Source organism: Strix uralensis, chromosome 4 (assembly GCF_047716275.1).
Source record: "Strix uralensis isolate ZFMK-TIS-50842 chromosome 4, bStrUra1, whole genome shotgun sequence".
Classification (NCBI taxonomy): Eukaryota; Metazoa; Chordata; class Aves; order Strigiformes; family Strigidae; genus Strix; species Strix uralensis.
Window position 1 is genome coordinate 921,172 of NC_133975.1, and position 14,420 is coordinate 935,591.

Sequence of the window (14,420 nt, forward strand, 5' to 3'; positions counted from 1 at the left end):
TGTGGCGGGTGGACCTCTGTGGCCACTGAGCTCATGTGGTGGCTCTTGGTGCTTTACCTCAGCAAGAAGGGAGAATTTGGCCTTCTTGATTGTCCCTGAGGCCACCAAACCTGCTGGGACAGGTTGTCCCCCACCTCTTCCACCATAGCCACCAGCCTGCAGGACCATGCGCACTGTCCACCTGGGCTTGTGCCAGTCACCTAAGCTTGGGGAGATGGTGCTGAGCTTGCTGCCAAGCCCTAGGTCCCTTTCGGTCCCTGCTGCTCTTTGAAAGGCCCAAGGAGAGGTTGTGGAGGTGATGGGGTGCAGTGGGCATGGGCCTGCAGCCTCTCTGGAGTCTCCTGTGACACCTGTGTGGCACCAGACACCTCTTCCCTTTGGGCAAGGAGACCTTGAACAAGCTGACCCTGCTCTGCAGCCCTCCTGGAGGACATGCTTGAGAAAACACACACATACTTACAACCTCCCTATTTATTTGCTTTTGAGCCTCACAAAGGAGATGTGTTTCACTGCCCTCCCACTCTGTGCACGCTGGCTCTGCTGGAAAGGTCAGAGCCATCCATCAGGCTGTTGATACCCCCCTGCTCCTGGGCACGTAGGATGGGACCTGAGGGATGAACCATGGCTTTGGGTTTTCCAGGGATGCTGTGCCCTCCAAAACAAATTCATTTAACCAGGAGAGGAGGGGAAAAATGTGGCCGCAGGATGTGCCAAGCCCGTGGTTCCCGCTGGCTCCTGGCCCTGCTCTGTGCTCGGCTCCCGTGGGATGCGGCTCCTCTGTCTTTGCGAGGGGTTGGTGCAGGGACTGGGGCTGACTGGCAAGGGTGGTACCCAGGGTGGGGGCAGCTGCAACAACTCCGATGGCTTTTTGGGGGGTTTTTCACCCCTCCGTGTGCTCTGCCCTGGGGGGATGAGCTGAGCTGTGCAACTGGACCTGCTTGTGGCTCCCCAAGCCTGGTCTCTCCACCCAGCCAGGGCAGAGCTCCTTTCCATCCGGATTTTAGAGGGATGGGACAACACCCTGCTGCTCTCCAGTGCTTTCCCATCCTCCTCCGGGTCTGGAAACCCACCTCCTGTTCCCAGTAGGAAAACAGTGACGTGCTGCCGGCATCGCCTTGCCCACATCTTTTCCAGACCTTTGCATGAAGAGATGGAAGACGACAGCTCTCTGGAAAAGAAAAGAATTGGAAGTAGCATACAAATGGGCAAAATTAGGGAAAGATGAGTCGTAGCAGAACCAAGTCCCCAAAATGTTGAATTGCAGCCGGATCACAGAATCCCAGAATCCTTCAGGTTGGAAAAGCCCCTCGGGATCATCGAGTCCAACCCTCAGCCTGACTCTACAAAGTTCTCCCCTACCCCACATCCCCCCACAGCTCATCCCAACGGCCCTTAAACACACCCAGGGATGGGGACTCCACCCCTCCCTGGGCAGCCTATTCCACTCTCTGACCACTCTTGCTGGGAAACATTTTTTCCTCATGTCCATTTTCCTAATGTCCAGGCGGCTCCCGCAGCTCCTTCGTGCCGGTGAGCCGCAGAGCTGACCTGAAGGGTGGGGTTTGTCCTTCTGCTCCTGGGCCTGTCCCCCGTGGCACGAGGATTGCTCTGTGCTGGAGCTGGGAAGAGCTGCCCATGAGTCAACCCCTCCACCATTCCCTGTCGGGGCTGGGAGCGTGGTGAAATATGCAGGGGGGGGCCAGAGAGTCCCTCTGCAGAAGAGACTCCATGTTTTTGATTGTCCTTGTGCTCTTCCTCATACTTTGTCCAATTCTGTCGCATCTTTCCCCAGCTGGAAGCACAATGTTCACACGAGGATGCACCACACGTTTATGTGCTAGCATGCTGATGTTCTCAGTTTTTTTCTTCTGCTTTTTTTTTGCTTTTGCTTTTTCTTAATAATCCATACCTGGAGCGGTAACAGCCAGCGCAGGACCCATCACCGCGGATGAACTCAATGCTCCCACCTTTTGCCACCTGCCTCATAAGCACTCTTTGGTCATCTCAACCATTCTCTTGGCCCAGGGTGGCAGAGCCCTTGGGGAAGGATGGTGCTGTGGGCTCTCGGGTCCAGGTTGTCCACCTCCCTGCTCGTCTCTTCTTCTTTGTGGTTTTTGCTAGTTTGTCAGATGCGATAGTGTGACTTTGACCTCAGGTTCCCCCGGATCCTCCCAGATCTCTTTGAGGTTGTCATCACGTTGATCCTTTCAGTCCTCTAATCATATTAATCTTAAGCAATATTAAGCACAACCCAACCCAACCATCCAGCCCTTTCCTACCTGAAACTGTGTGTGTCTGTCTGTGGCACATCTCAATGAGCACGAGAGTTGTTGTCCTGCTTATTTGTCATGCAATGAAAATGGGGTTTATGGAGCCCAGTCCCAGCCCGAGGGGGGAATGCTGTGACTGGTGGGGGGCTGCTGGTTGGGAACCGGGAGCAAGAAGAGCATTTATAACAGCAGGACCGTAAATCACTGCATTTTACAGGAAAACCTCTAAACAGCTCAGCGCAGCGATGATCCTCCCAGACTCCTGAAGCATTTATCCAGCAGCTTGAATCAATTTGTATTAAAATGTGTGTGTGTGTGTGCGTGCGTGGTGTGTATGTCTCAGCCAGGGCCTCATCCTGGCTGCTGGGGGTGATATGTTGGGGCTGCAAGTGAAGTTCGAAGCTCCTTTGCTCTTGGCATTGCCGTGTTCCCCAAATGTATCTTTGGTGGCTTGTTAATTCTTTGGAAACTTGCTGAAAAGGAGGAAAAAAAAAATTTAAAAAGACAGCAAAACCCCATGAGACAGTGAGTGAGCTGCTAACACTGCATCTCTGCCCGTCCCCACAGCCTGAGCCTGCCCGACGTCCTGGGGAAGCCGGCCAGCACCCACCTGGACCAGAACATGTACCGCTTTCGCAGCACCAACCTGGAGCAGATAGTGAAGGCAGCCCTGAAGCTCAAGCATGAGGACTCGAGCCTGTCGGCAGCCCTGGAGCAGGCAGAGGACTGGCTCTCGAGGCTGAAGGCCATGGCAGAGGAGGTAATGCTGCAGGAGCTGCTTTTGACCTTGAGGGGTCTTGTTCTTCCCAAGCCCTCCATCACGGTGCAACGGCTGTGAGCGATCACCCGGTGACGTGGGGGGAAGCAACGAGACAACACTGCTCTCACAGGCAGAGTCCTGTCCCCCCGTGCAAGGGTTGCACCCATGTCCCCACCGCAGTGATGGGAACCGAGTTAGGAAGGGGCCATGTTTGGCACTGAGCTGTTGAGGTTTATGGCAGAGCTTTACCACACGGCCAGTGAACCCCCAACCAAAACTGGCCTGGCCTGGCTGAGGAGGGCAGGGATGGGAGAAATGGGGGGCTGCTCTGCCCTGGCGAGACCCAACTGGGATCTGGAGCTGCTGAGATGGGGTTTGGGTCAACTGGTCTCACTCCATGGGCTTGGGTTGGCAGTTGGACTCGGGATACGGCTGCTCTCCAGCCTCCCGCATCCCTCCGCAGCTGCTGTGCTTGTTTGGAGCCCCCTGGTTGGACACTATGGCTTTTGTGTTTTCCAGCCCCAAAACAGCCTGCCCGATATAGTGATCTGGATGCTGCAGGGAGACAAGCGCGTAGCATACGCCCGTGTGCCGGCCCATGAGGTCCTTTTCTCCAGGAACATCCCCAGCTGCTGTGGCAAGAACTGCGGGAAGCTGCAGACCATCTTCCTGAAGGTACCTTGGCTTCAGATGTACGTGCATGCGTGGTGCTAATTTTTAAAACATTTTTCTCTAAAAATAAAGAGAGAGAAATCAAGCAGGGGAACCTGAAATCCCAACACAACATTAACCCAAGAGGCCCTAGGGCTCCGAGGACCCCCAGCCCCAATTTCGACCCTGTTGAAGCTTGTTCCTGCCCAGTGAGAGCCTGGTTGTGCGTCTGGTGGAGTTCAGCTCCTCTTACGTGGGTCTGCAGCAGATCCCCATGAATATCTTCATATTTTCTGCAAGTTCCTGGGCAGTGAAGATGGGTGCACTTTGGCCCAGACAGTGCTTTTTTAAAAAATATGTTTTATTTTTTAATTCTTTAACGTTATTTTATGTTTTTCAAAATTCCTGACCCTCTGCCACCCCAGGAAATTCAAGCTGCGGCCTCTCTGCCAGGCACTTACCAAGCTTCTCACATCTCAAATGATATTTCTTTGGCCTTTTGCTGCGTGCCAGCTTGGGAGCAGACAATCAGTGCTGAACAAGCTTTGAAAAAATAAAGCGAAATAAAATAAACTGAATAAACCCCAAAACCCCAAGCCCAGCTGGCAGCAAAAGACGAACTAAAATATATTGTTTTTTTCTGTACTTTAGCTCTGGATGGAAAACTAGCATCACTTGAAGGGGAAAAAAAGTAACTGAGGGAGAGAAAAAAGGGCAATGAGACATCTCCCTGTTTATTCTTTCTATTTTTGCTGAATTATGTTGGCTGGGTTCGGTGTCCTGCCCTGAAGGGTTTCTCACCAAGGCGCAGAAGCCCTGACCACCGGGGCTTTGAAGCTCCTCAAGGTCATCCCCAAAGTGCTCTACACACTGTTGATGTTGTCCCAATTCCCAGGGACGCTCCATGTCCCACTTACCCCCCGGCTGGGGCTATGGCAGCGTCGTTCCCACCTCCCCCAGCTTCGTGTCCCGAGCATCCCCCCTTAATATCTTCCTCGGGGTTATTAATGGGGCTCTGCACTTGGCAGTACCCCCAGGAGGAGGCGATGGGGCCGAGGATCCCAGCTCAGATCCGGGTCCAGCTCTGGTTCGGGCTGTCAGTCGATGAGAAGGAGTTTAACCAGTATGCCGAGGGGAAGCTCTCCGTCTTCGCCGAAACCGTGAGCATCTCTCAGGGACCACCAGAAAGGGTTTTTTTTTCCCTTTCCAGGGTGGGTAGCAACTCCACCATGGAGGGGAGAGGGTGGGCTGGACCATGGGTGAGAGCACTGCCGGGTGAGGGCCGCATCAGCCCCTACAAACTGTGAGAAGAAAGAGCTGTTTCCACCAACATCCAGCCCAAAAGGCCGGGGAGAAGGTTGGTAATGAGCCGTAAAGCCACGTTGCAGCTTCACATCTCCTTCCACCTGCAGGGGGAGGAAATCATGGGGTGCCCATGGGGCCGGGGGCTGGTGGGGGGGTTAGGCTCTTCCCAGGAGGTCTGTGCTCAGGCTGGGGCTCTCCAGGAAAGAAGGGATTATTGACAGGATTTCAAAAGGTTTATTCATGGGATTTTGTGCCTCCAATGCAAAAACCTCTCTGCTTTTGCTCCCCCAGTATGAGAACCAGACCAAGCTGGCGCTGGTGGGGAACTGGGGCACAACTGGCCTGACCTACCCCAAATACTCAGATGTCACCGGCAAGATCAAGCTGCCCAAGGACAGCTTCCGCCCCTCCACGGGCTGGACCTGGGCCGGGGACTGGTTCATCTGCCCGGAGAAAACGTGAGTGATGGTTTTCTGCCAAGAGCAGAGCCTGGGTGGGCTGTCCCAGGCACCCCAAAAACCTGAGCAGATGCTAAGTTGGTGGCAAGGTCACCCAGAAAGCTGGATGGAGGGCTGGGGTGCCACAGGGGTTCCTCGTCTGCTTTCCCCATCCTTGGTAGGCAACAACATTAATGTAAAACACATCATCTCTGCGTTGGCTGATGTCCCTGGGGTGGTTGGTGCTGCACAGGTGCTCACAGACATGATGGCCCCAGCACCCAGGGGAGCCCCTGACGCCATACATCTCCCTATGGTGCAGGTTGCTGCACGACGCGGATGCTGGGCACCTGAGCTTTGTGGAGGAGGTGTTTGAGAACCAGGTCCGTCTGCCTGGAGGCCAGTGGATCCACATGACCGATGCCTACACTGATGTGGTAAGGGCAGAGCGGGCAGCCGGGGGCTAAGCACCACCCCAGGTTGCAGTGGCAGGAAGCCCCCGGCTGCTCAGGAGAGGTTTAGGCATCTGCTGGGCATCGTTTTATTGAAAACACCCCTGCGTCCCACAGAACGGGGAGAAGGTCCTACATAAAGATGAAATTGAGTGTCCTCCAGGCTGGAAGTGGGAAGATGTGGAGTGGGACACGGATCTCAACAGAGCTGTGGATGAGAAAGGTATCAGAAAGCAGTTTTGGGCATCTGTCCTGTTTTCATTCCCTTTGCCCATCGTGGTGTTTCCTTCCACGGTCCCATCCAGCACCGGGGATGATAACATCCCCTTCGTGGCTGTGTGAGCTGCCCCACTGGCTTCAGGAGAAGGGCGTCAGGCCCTGGGGGTACCCTCTTCCCCTTGTTCTGGCTGAGACTGGGGCTGTGGGGTGGGCAGCCACAAAGGCAGCACTTTCCTTGCTGCTGGGGTTAGTCCAGGCTGCTCTTCTGGAGGATCTTACCTGGCTTCTGGTGAAAGAGAAATGGGCCATCAGGCCAGAGAACATCCGAGAGGGTCACAAGGGTTGGGGTTGCCTGAGGAAGGAAGGACAGAGAGGAGCAGACCCCAGGCTGTGACTTTGAGCCAAGGGCTGGTGGGACACCAGGAATCCACCACCTGGGCATCCCCTGAGGGCCACCTCCATTGGGTAGCAGCATGAGTAGGTCATCATCTGCATGGAACAGCAAACTGGGAAAGCGCATTGTATCTGGACAAACCTTTGCGCTTAAAGCTGCTCCAGTCTGGATAGGTGTGAGGAGAGGTCCCTGGTGGGAGGCGAGGTGGGGGGGGCTCTTCTCCTGCCTTCACCCAGGTGTCTCCTTCTCTCCAAGGCTGGGAGTACGGCATCACCATCCCGCCCGACCGCAAGCCCAAGGCCTGGGTGCCGGCTGAGAAGATGTACCACACCAATCGGCGGCGGCGCTGGGTGCGGCTTCGCCGGAGGGACCTGGCGCAGATGGAGGCCATGAGGAAGGTAGGATGGGGGCTGGGGAGAAGTGGGTGGGAGCGGGCTGGGGCTGTGTCCCCGTCTCTCCGTGCAAAGGTGGAGGTGCTTGGCCTTCTGCAGAGACCTGCTGTGCTTTGGAGCCTGGCGGCCCAGGTCTCCGTGTTGAAGCAGGCAGCAGGCTCTTTGGTTTCCACCATGGGGGTCAACATCTCCCAGAGGTGGAGACCACTCTGGGCGTGCTTGGTTGGACTGTGGGGTGGGACAGAGACCTCCACCAGTGCCACGAAGCAGCTCAGGGGACCGGGACTGGCAGTGGTTCCCAGTCTGTCCCCTGTCCCAGTCCCGCTTCCCTCTAGGTGGTGCAATTGGACTGCAAATGCCAACTCAGCGCTGCCGCTCGTCCCTCCCCCCAGCCAGTTCCCCAAGACACTTGCCTCCCTTTCCAGCACTTCTTCTAGATAATTGTGGCTGGAAAGCACGGGGAGGCCCTGCCACCCTATCTGCCAAAGGGCTGCAAGTGTCACAGGGAGGTGACAGAGCTCTGGGGAGAAAAAGTCTTCATGAGCTTGTGACTGATGCCCGGGGAGAAGTTCCGGTGGTGGCAGAGCCATGGTGGCCCTGGGAGGGATCAGAGGTGGTGGCAAAGTGGAGGGCAGGCTGGGAAGATGGAGGCATTGGTGCTCCACAGGCCTGGGCAGGATGCAGCCCCCTCCTTGCTCAGCAGGGGCAGCCCCCAGTCCAACGACCCTTCTCCAAGTGGGGTTTACCCCAGGGACTGGATGAAGGGCTGAATCCCCAGGGTGGGGCTTGGCAGTGTTGGATTGACGCTTGGGCTCGATGATCTTAAGGGTCTTTTCCAACCTGAATGATCCTGTGATGCTCCTCCGTGATTCTAAGGTGGAGAGATACAGGGAGGACACGGGGTGGGACAACTGTAGCAGGCAACAGCTTGAAGAGGCTGGACCCGGGTTTGGGTGGCACAGCCTTGGCCCTGGAGAGCCCCTCACACAAGTGGCTTTGCCATTTGGCTGTGCCAGGGTCCCACCACTGTCACCTGCAGAGGGGCTGTGGGGTGGTGGGACTGAGCCCCACCCTGAGCCCTGGCGTATCCCTGCCTGGCAGCACAAGCAGGAGGAGCTGGACGGGGAGGGCTGGGAGTACGCCTCGCTCTTCGGCTGGCGCTTCCACCTGAAGTATCGCCGGACCGACACCTTCCGTCGCCGTCGCTGGAGGCGCAGGATGGAGCCCCTGGAGCGCACCGGGGCTGCCGCCGTCTTCGCCTTGGAGGGGGCCCTGGTAGGTACACACCTTTCTCCCCAAAAATTGCTGCCTGGGAGGGGGAGCCTGGTCGGGTCTGCTCCCACCCTTCGTCCCATCCCAGGGAATGGACCCGGAGCAAAGCTCATTATCTGCCGCTTGTTATCTGCCGCCTGCACCCGCCACTGTTTGTTTAGCTAATATTCTGGCTTTCTTAATACACTGGATTTCATAATCCTTTGGCTTTTCCAATAACTAAATAAGAACCAACTACAGCAGCACAAAGCCCCTATTATAGGACTTTTTTTTTTTCCCCCCTCATTTGGCTTTTTTTTCCTCCTGCCCTGCTCTGTCCTTCCCTCCATCCAGCGTTCAAACCCAGAAGCCCCTTTGGGACACAGGCGGCTCCACGGCGTTCGCATGTATCGGCCCTGAGCTCACAGTGGCCCCATCCGGGGGGGTCCTGGCACCCCCAGGGCTGCTGGTGGGACCTTGGCTTCTCTCCCCCCTTCACCTTGGGGCCCATTGATGTGATTTTCAGCCAGATGCTTCACTCCTCTGCATCTCCGCAGAGGCAATTGAGGAGGATTTAGCTGGAAAACCCTACAACATGGGGTGTGTGTCCACCCGTGGGGCTGTGCAGGAACCCCCCCGTGCCCTTCCGTGGCTCTGGGGATGAGGGGAGGTTGGTGGGGGGGTGACTGATGGGGCTGCCTTGGGACTCTGCTCAGCCATGTGGTTTTCCAAGGGGCTCGGCCATGCCCTCTCTTCACCGTTGTTAGCCCACAAATGAAATGGGTTTGTGAGTTTGGCTGCTGATGGACCCGTCTGCTGGGGGTGCCAGGGGATGTGGGGGAGGCCTGGGGGAGGAAAATCTGCCCCTCCTGCATGTGGAGCAGAGGCTGAAGCAAAGGGGAAGAGAAGAAAAAAGCCTCATGAAAGTGGCAACGTGCCCGGGAGCTGCTGCTTGCTTCGCTCCTAGAGATGCTGACATGGTGGCAGGGGGTCCCCAGTTGATTTAATTCTCCCCTGGTGTCACTGGTGTGCTGCTGAACCCCCACCTGCCCCAGGCTGCCAGGGGCTGCCCCTTCCAGGTGTTATCTACTTTGCATATTTATTTTCTGAGCATTTCTTAGCTGTGTCAGTTAGAGTTGGAGTGCCCAGTTCTTAAGAGCCTCCCACATCTCTCATTTATCTTTATGCCAAAGTTACATCTATAACTTTCATTATATTATCATGTAACAAAGCCAGTTTCTTATTTTACTTATTTTCTAACTGAAAACAATCCTAGCAAAACAAGCAGTCATTCTGCCTTGCCTTGCTGTGCCTTGCCTTGTCCTGCCATGCCTTGCTTTTCCTTGCCGTGCCATGCTATGCCATGCCTTGCCATGTCTTGCGTTGCCTTTCCTTGCTGTGCCTTGCCATGCTATGACATGCCATGCTGTGCCTTGCCTTGCCTTACCGTGCCATGTCATGCCATGCCGTGCCTTGCCTTGCCATGCCATGCCGTGTCTTGCCTTGCCTTACAATGCCTTGCCTTGACTTACTGTGCCATGCCATGCCATGCCGTGCCTTGCCATCCATAGCATGCCATGCCGTGCCTTGCTTTGCTTTGCCATGCCATGCCTTGCCTTACCGTGCCATGCCTTGCTGTGCCATGCCATGCTGTGCCTTGCCACGTTTTTCTCTCTCCCCCACCCCCAGCAAAGACTTCCATAAAGGTCACGGCTGCTCCAGTGCAAATATCCAGTTCCCTTGTGTCAGGCAAATGCCTGAGCCATAAATTTCCCCTGCTTGAATGTCAGCGAGAGACAAGCAGAACCCTCAGCACTGTCCTGGGTGACCACAGGGTCCTGTTGCTGTAGGACCGTGCTGCTCCTGGGAGCTGAACCATCGCCCGGGCAGGGTGATGCCGGCTGACAAGAACTAGTATTTACTTCAGGTGCAGAGATTTTGGGGGATGCTGTCCCCAGTTCAGGTGGGAGAAGCCTGGGAGAGCGGCAGGTGAATCCCTCCCCGGCCCTGGCTCTGGCTCCCAGCAGCCCGTGGGCGCAGGACCAGACCGCCCGCCCTTTGGGCTCCGCTCTCCGAATTCCCCTCCGCAGTAGGTCATTCTGGCTTGCCCTGGTGCCCTCATATTTTGGGGTTACTGGCCACATTTTCTGTGGTTGCTTGGTTTTCTGCGGATTGCTTTATAAATGATCTCGCCATACTTTCTGGTTTTGCAGCTTCATGCCTTTCCAGCTCTCCTCTCTCGCTTGAATGACTTACGTATTTTTCCAGGATGCTCCATCCCAAAATAATACCTAAATTTACATAGTGTCTCCTACCCAGCAACCCCAGACCCTGCGGACCTTCACAGGGCCAACCCCTCCATCCACTGGAACTGCAAGCGGGAGGAGGGATCAAGGGTGGTGGAGTGAAGTGGTGCTCAGGATGGGAAAATACAAGTGGGTGCTGAGGGCTGGGAAGGGTGGGCACTGATTTTTCCGCTGTATCTATTCCTAAAGCTTTTTTAACGTGGGCTGAGGGAGGTGGCTTTCACAGGCTGAGGTGTCACAGCTCAGCAGGGCCCCCAGATGGACTTGGAGCTTCTGCCGCTGGCTCCGATCACACTGAAGCAGAATCAAGATACTGTCAGGAGAGGGAGCTTGGATTTTAGCCTGGAGCCAGGGCTGCCACTGGCTGCTGGAGCCTCCCGAAGCCCCTCCTGTCTGCTCCATCCCGCTCCTGTTATCTGCTGCCTTCTCCGTGAAAGGCATTTGTGCAATTTTGTGGTTGTGGCATGGGTTGCCGTCCAGCAAAGGAGCCATACGGTGGGGCAGGGAAACCGAAGTGGAGGGAGGATTAAAGTGCAAAGTCAGACAGAACAAGCCAACACCCCAAGCGCTAATTCCCTGAGCTATTCGAAAGGGTTGGTTTCCAACAGGAAGATAATACCAAACATGAGCAGCAGGAATGTGTCTTGGATGCAGGAATGTGCGGACGGTGCTCGGGGCCTCCCTCTTCCCGGGGATGCTCAGCCCGCAGAGCTCAGCTTTACTAAACCGAGTGGTCCTTGCTGTTCAGACCTGCTGAACCCCCACACCTCGGGCTCAGGGTGACCCAGAGCCGTGAGCAGCTGGAAAGTGGAGCCTCAGCGGGTTGCCCAGCTGCTGACGGGAGTTTTGTAGGAGCTGGGGACTCCTCGGCAGAGGTTTTCCCAAAAAACCCCACTCTGGCGGTGCTGCCCCCACGGAGCTGAGCAGGGTGAGCTCAGCGTCTCTTCGGATGGACCCCACGGGGTGCGAGTGTCTGCTCCCAGCTGGCCCAACTCCCAGCAGCGGGCAGAGCTGGGGGGGCTGCTGGGTGACTGGGTGATCCCAGGTCCTGCCCCTTGCCCAGCCCCACTGCGTGATGACCATCCCCCAGACCCACACATACTTGCACGCACACGTGTGCCTGAGTTTTTTTGCATGGTCGCTCTCCCCAAGCACGTGCTCACTCCTGCTTTTGCTCAGAGACTTTTATTTTGCTGCTCACACATTCTCCATCCTTCCACTGACCCCAAACTATAGGGAGAGGGGGGATGCCCTCCAACACCCCATCTCACGCGGAGCAGTGTCAGGGTCAGGCAGCGTGGCTGCTCGCAGGACGGTGCTGCCCGAAGCTGGGCCACATGCTGCTACAAGGGCTCGTGGTGCTGCCATGTGGCACCGGGTTTTGGCTGCCTTGGGTGCAATTCGCCTGATGGATTTGGGGTGCCCGTTGGGGCGGGTTGAGCTGCCTCAGATGTTGCGTCCTACTGGTTCACCTGCTCCCTCCTGCCGCCCCCAGCCGTGGGCTCTCCGCTGCAGAAGGATGGTGGCTCTTCCCTTTGTGGTGGGCCATTTTTTTTGGCAGCCCTTGGAGCCTTCCTGCAGCCACCCACTCCTTAGGACGGTCTCCGGGTGGCTCAGGGAAGACTCTGCTTAGCAAAGTAGGCCCGTGGTGAGTCCATGAGTGTTCTGGGCAAAGCACCCCATCCCCCGGGCCACCCCCTTTACCCCTGCCATGACCACTCTGCCCCCGTCTCCATTGCCTGGGACTTGACATCCCCCTCCACCCCCGGGGACACCCCCAACGTGCCTGGTGCTTATTGCTTCTTGTGACGGGTCCCAGCTGACTAATGGGGAGCTTGAGGCCCAGAAGTTGGTGATGCAGAAGGCTTTTAGCTCTCCCACCCATACCCGAAACACAGAGCCAGTGTAACACCACTGCTCGCAGCACTATCCTGGCATTTCCTCTCTTTCTGCCTGTATTTTGCTCGTGCACCCCCCTCCATATAAGCCAGGCAGCCTTCCTCTGCCTTGGGCTTGCTGGCTTGGCCATCACCTCCATCATATCAGCTTGTTCCTGGGTTTCCCTCTCTGTGACAACGTGTCCCAGCTTTTTTGGGATCTGCCATTTGGCATCTCGCTCGTCACTGATGGTCATTAAAAGACAAGGACTGCAGGACACGGTGTGGCCCCCAGGCACGTCTCTGCCCTCAGTTCCATTTCTGGGAAGCCCAGAGCTGAGCTCTGCGGCTTGAGGCCGTCTCTGATTTCTGACGGAAAGCCCAGGGGCCCTGCCCTGGACCTGCAAGCAGCCCTCCCACCCTGAAAACCCCATTCCCTCCCATCCTCCTCCAAAAATCAGCTGAGGGAAACCTTTGGCTGACAGAGAACTTTGGGTTTCCATGCCAGGCTGGAAAATCTTGCCTGTTTCTGCTGGTACTTATGCCCCAACTTTGGCTCTGCACCAAGCGTGATTGAACCACCGTTCCCCAGGCAGGAGAAGAGCAGGGACGTGTCTTAAATCAGGGGGCTGACAGCCAGGGTGGGCACGTGGTGCCACCGGGATTGGGTCAGGGTGGAGAGCACCGGTGCTACAGCTTAGTGCCCCAAATGCCAACCGGCTGCACCAAGCGTGGGGGTCCTGGTGGGAAAAGCCAGCTGCAGAGGAGCCCTGCTCGGGGCAGAGGGGTGGGATGCCACCAGGAGGAGGAGGAGGAGGATACCTCTGTCCCCTGGTGCTCCTACACCCGAGGCATGTGGCTGCTACCTTGCACCGTGCCCTGTGAACAGGGTCCTGTTGCAGGACCCCACACCCAGGAACCCCGTGGGGAGAGGGTGGAGGGAGGTCACTGGGGTACCCCAAAGGGTAAATCATAGTCCTGAGCAAGGGTGTTTTCCAGCTTTCCCTCTCCAAGATGTGCTTTCCATGGTGTTTTGGGGTGTGAGGAGGCCCCCTTCCCCGTGATGGACAGACTGGGGGGGTCCTCAAGCCCTTGCTGTGGGCTTCAGAGAGCAATCCCTGCCTGCCTCAGCTCCTGGCTTCCTCCACTTGCCCTTCCCCAGGCTGGCAGCGGGTGCAGATCGGGGTGGGGGGACTGACGGTTCGCCGGGCAGAAAGGTCATAAAAATAACTGAGGAGCTATTCAGCTCCTGCGGGGAGGGGGGGTGAGGAAGGGAAGGCAGCGCTGGCGGTTGCCTTGCAAACCCTCGGCGCGACCTCAGTGCCGTAAACACAGCGCAAACCCCAGGGCTTCCTCCACAGACAATGTCGCGGTAATTGCGATTCCTGCCTGGAAAGGCATCGAGGGCTCTGCAGACCACCTCAGCTCCGGACACATTTTTGGGACCAGGCAGCTCCGGGCTCTGGAAACTCCATCCTGGACCTGCTTTTTTTTTTCCTTTTTTCCTTCTTTCTTTTCCTTTTTTTCTTTAAACACCCCTCCTGTCTCTCCCTAGTATTCGATAATTGAAAAATATTTAAAGATCAGATTTACACCCACCGGGAAGTTACCTTTATGCTCCTTTTCCTGCAACTAAATATTTTGAGCCGAATGGGGCAGTGAGGAGGTGATAAAAGGCCACTCTCACAGGTCAACACAAGAAGAGGGAAAAGTGATGGCTGATGGCCGAGGTTGGCGGAGGCTCCCCCTGGGCAATGAATGGGGCATTTGGCTGCATTTGACACCATCCATATCACCGTTCACAAACTTTATACTCCATTAATTTTGCTTGCAAAGGGACTTTGTGAAATTACTTTAACTATTAACTACTGCCCCAAGAATGGTGAACTTTGTGGAGAGGTTCTTCCATGCTGGTGAGGTGCTGGGAGGCGGGAGGGGATATGTCGGTGGCCCTTGGGCTGCTTTTGTTGTCGTGTCCTGTTCCCTCTGGCATCCTCTCAACCCTCCTGGGGCAGAAGAGCCTGAGGGTCCCTCTGTGGGCTGCCAGGAGGCACTGGGAGCCCCAAGTGCTCTTGGACACCCATGGGGATGATACCCCAGAGGACC

At 56.3% G+C, this 14,420-nt stretch overlaps 1 protein-coding gene across 9 annotated transcripts in view; it reads left to right on the plus strand.

The window, feature by feature from the left end:
• Nucleotides 1-14,420, plus strand: part of DYSF (dysferlin) — a 104,272-nt gene that overhangs the window by 19,805 nt on the left and 70,047 nt on the right. For all 9 annotated transcript variants that reach the window (XM_074865379.1, XM_074865385.1, XM_074865380.1 and 6 more), the window contains 8 exons: nt 2,838-3,030; nt 3,550-3,705; nt 4,710-4,841; nt 5,278-5,444; nt 5,746-5,860; nt 5,993-6,098; nt 6,744-6,886; nt 7,982-8,155. In XM_074865379.1, coding sequence (XP_074721480.1) covers nt 2,838-3,030; nt 3,550-3,705; nt 4,710-4,841; nt 5,278-5,444; nt 5,746-5,860; nt 5,993-6,098; nt 6,744-6,886; nt 7,982-8,155 — 1,186 coding nt within the window. The remainder of the gene's footprint in view (nt 1-2,837; nt 3,031-3,549; nt 3,706-4,709; nt 4,842-5,277; nt 5,445-5,745; nt 5,861-5,992; nt 6,099-6,743; nt 6,887-7,981; nt 8,156-14,420) is intronic.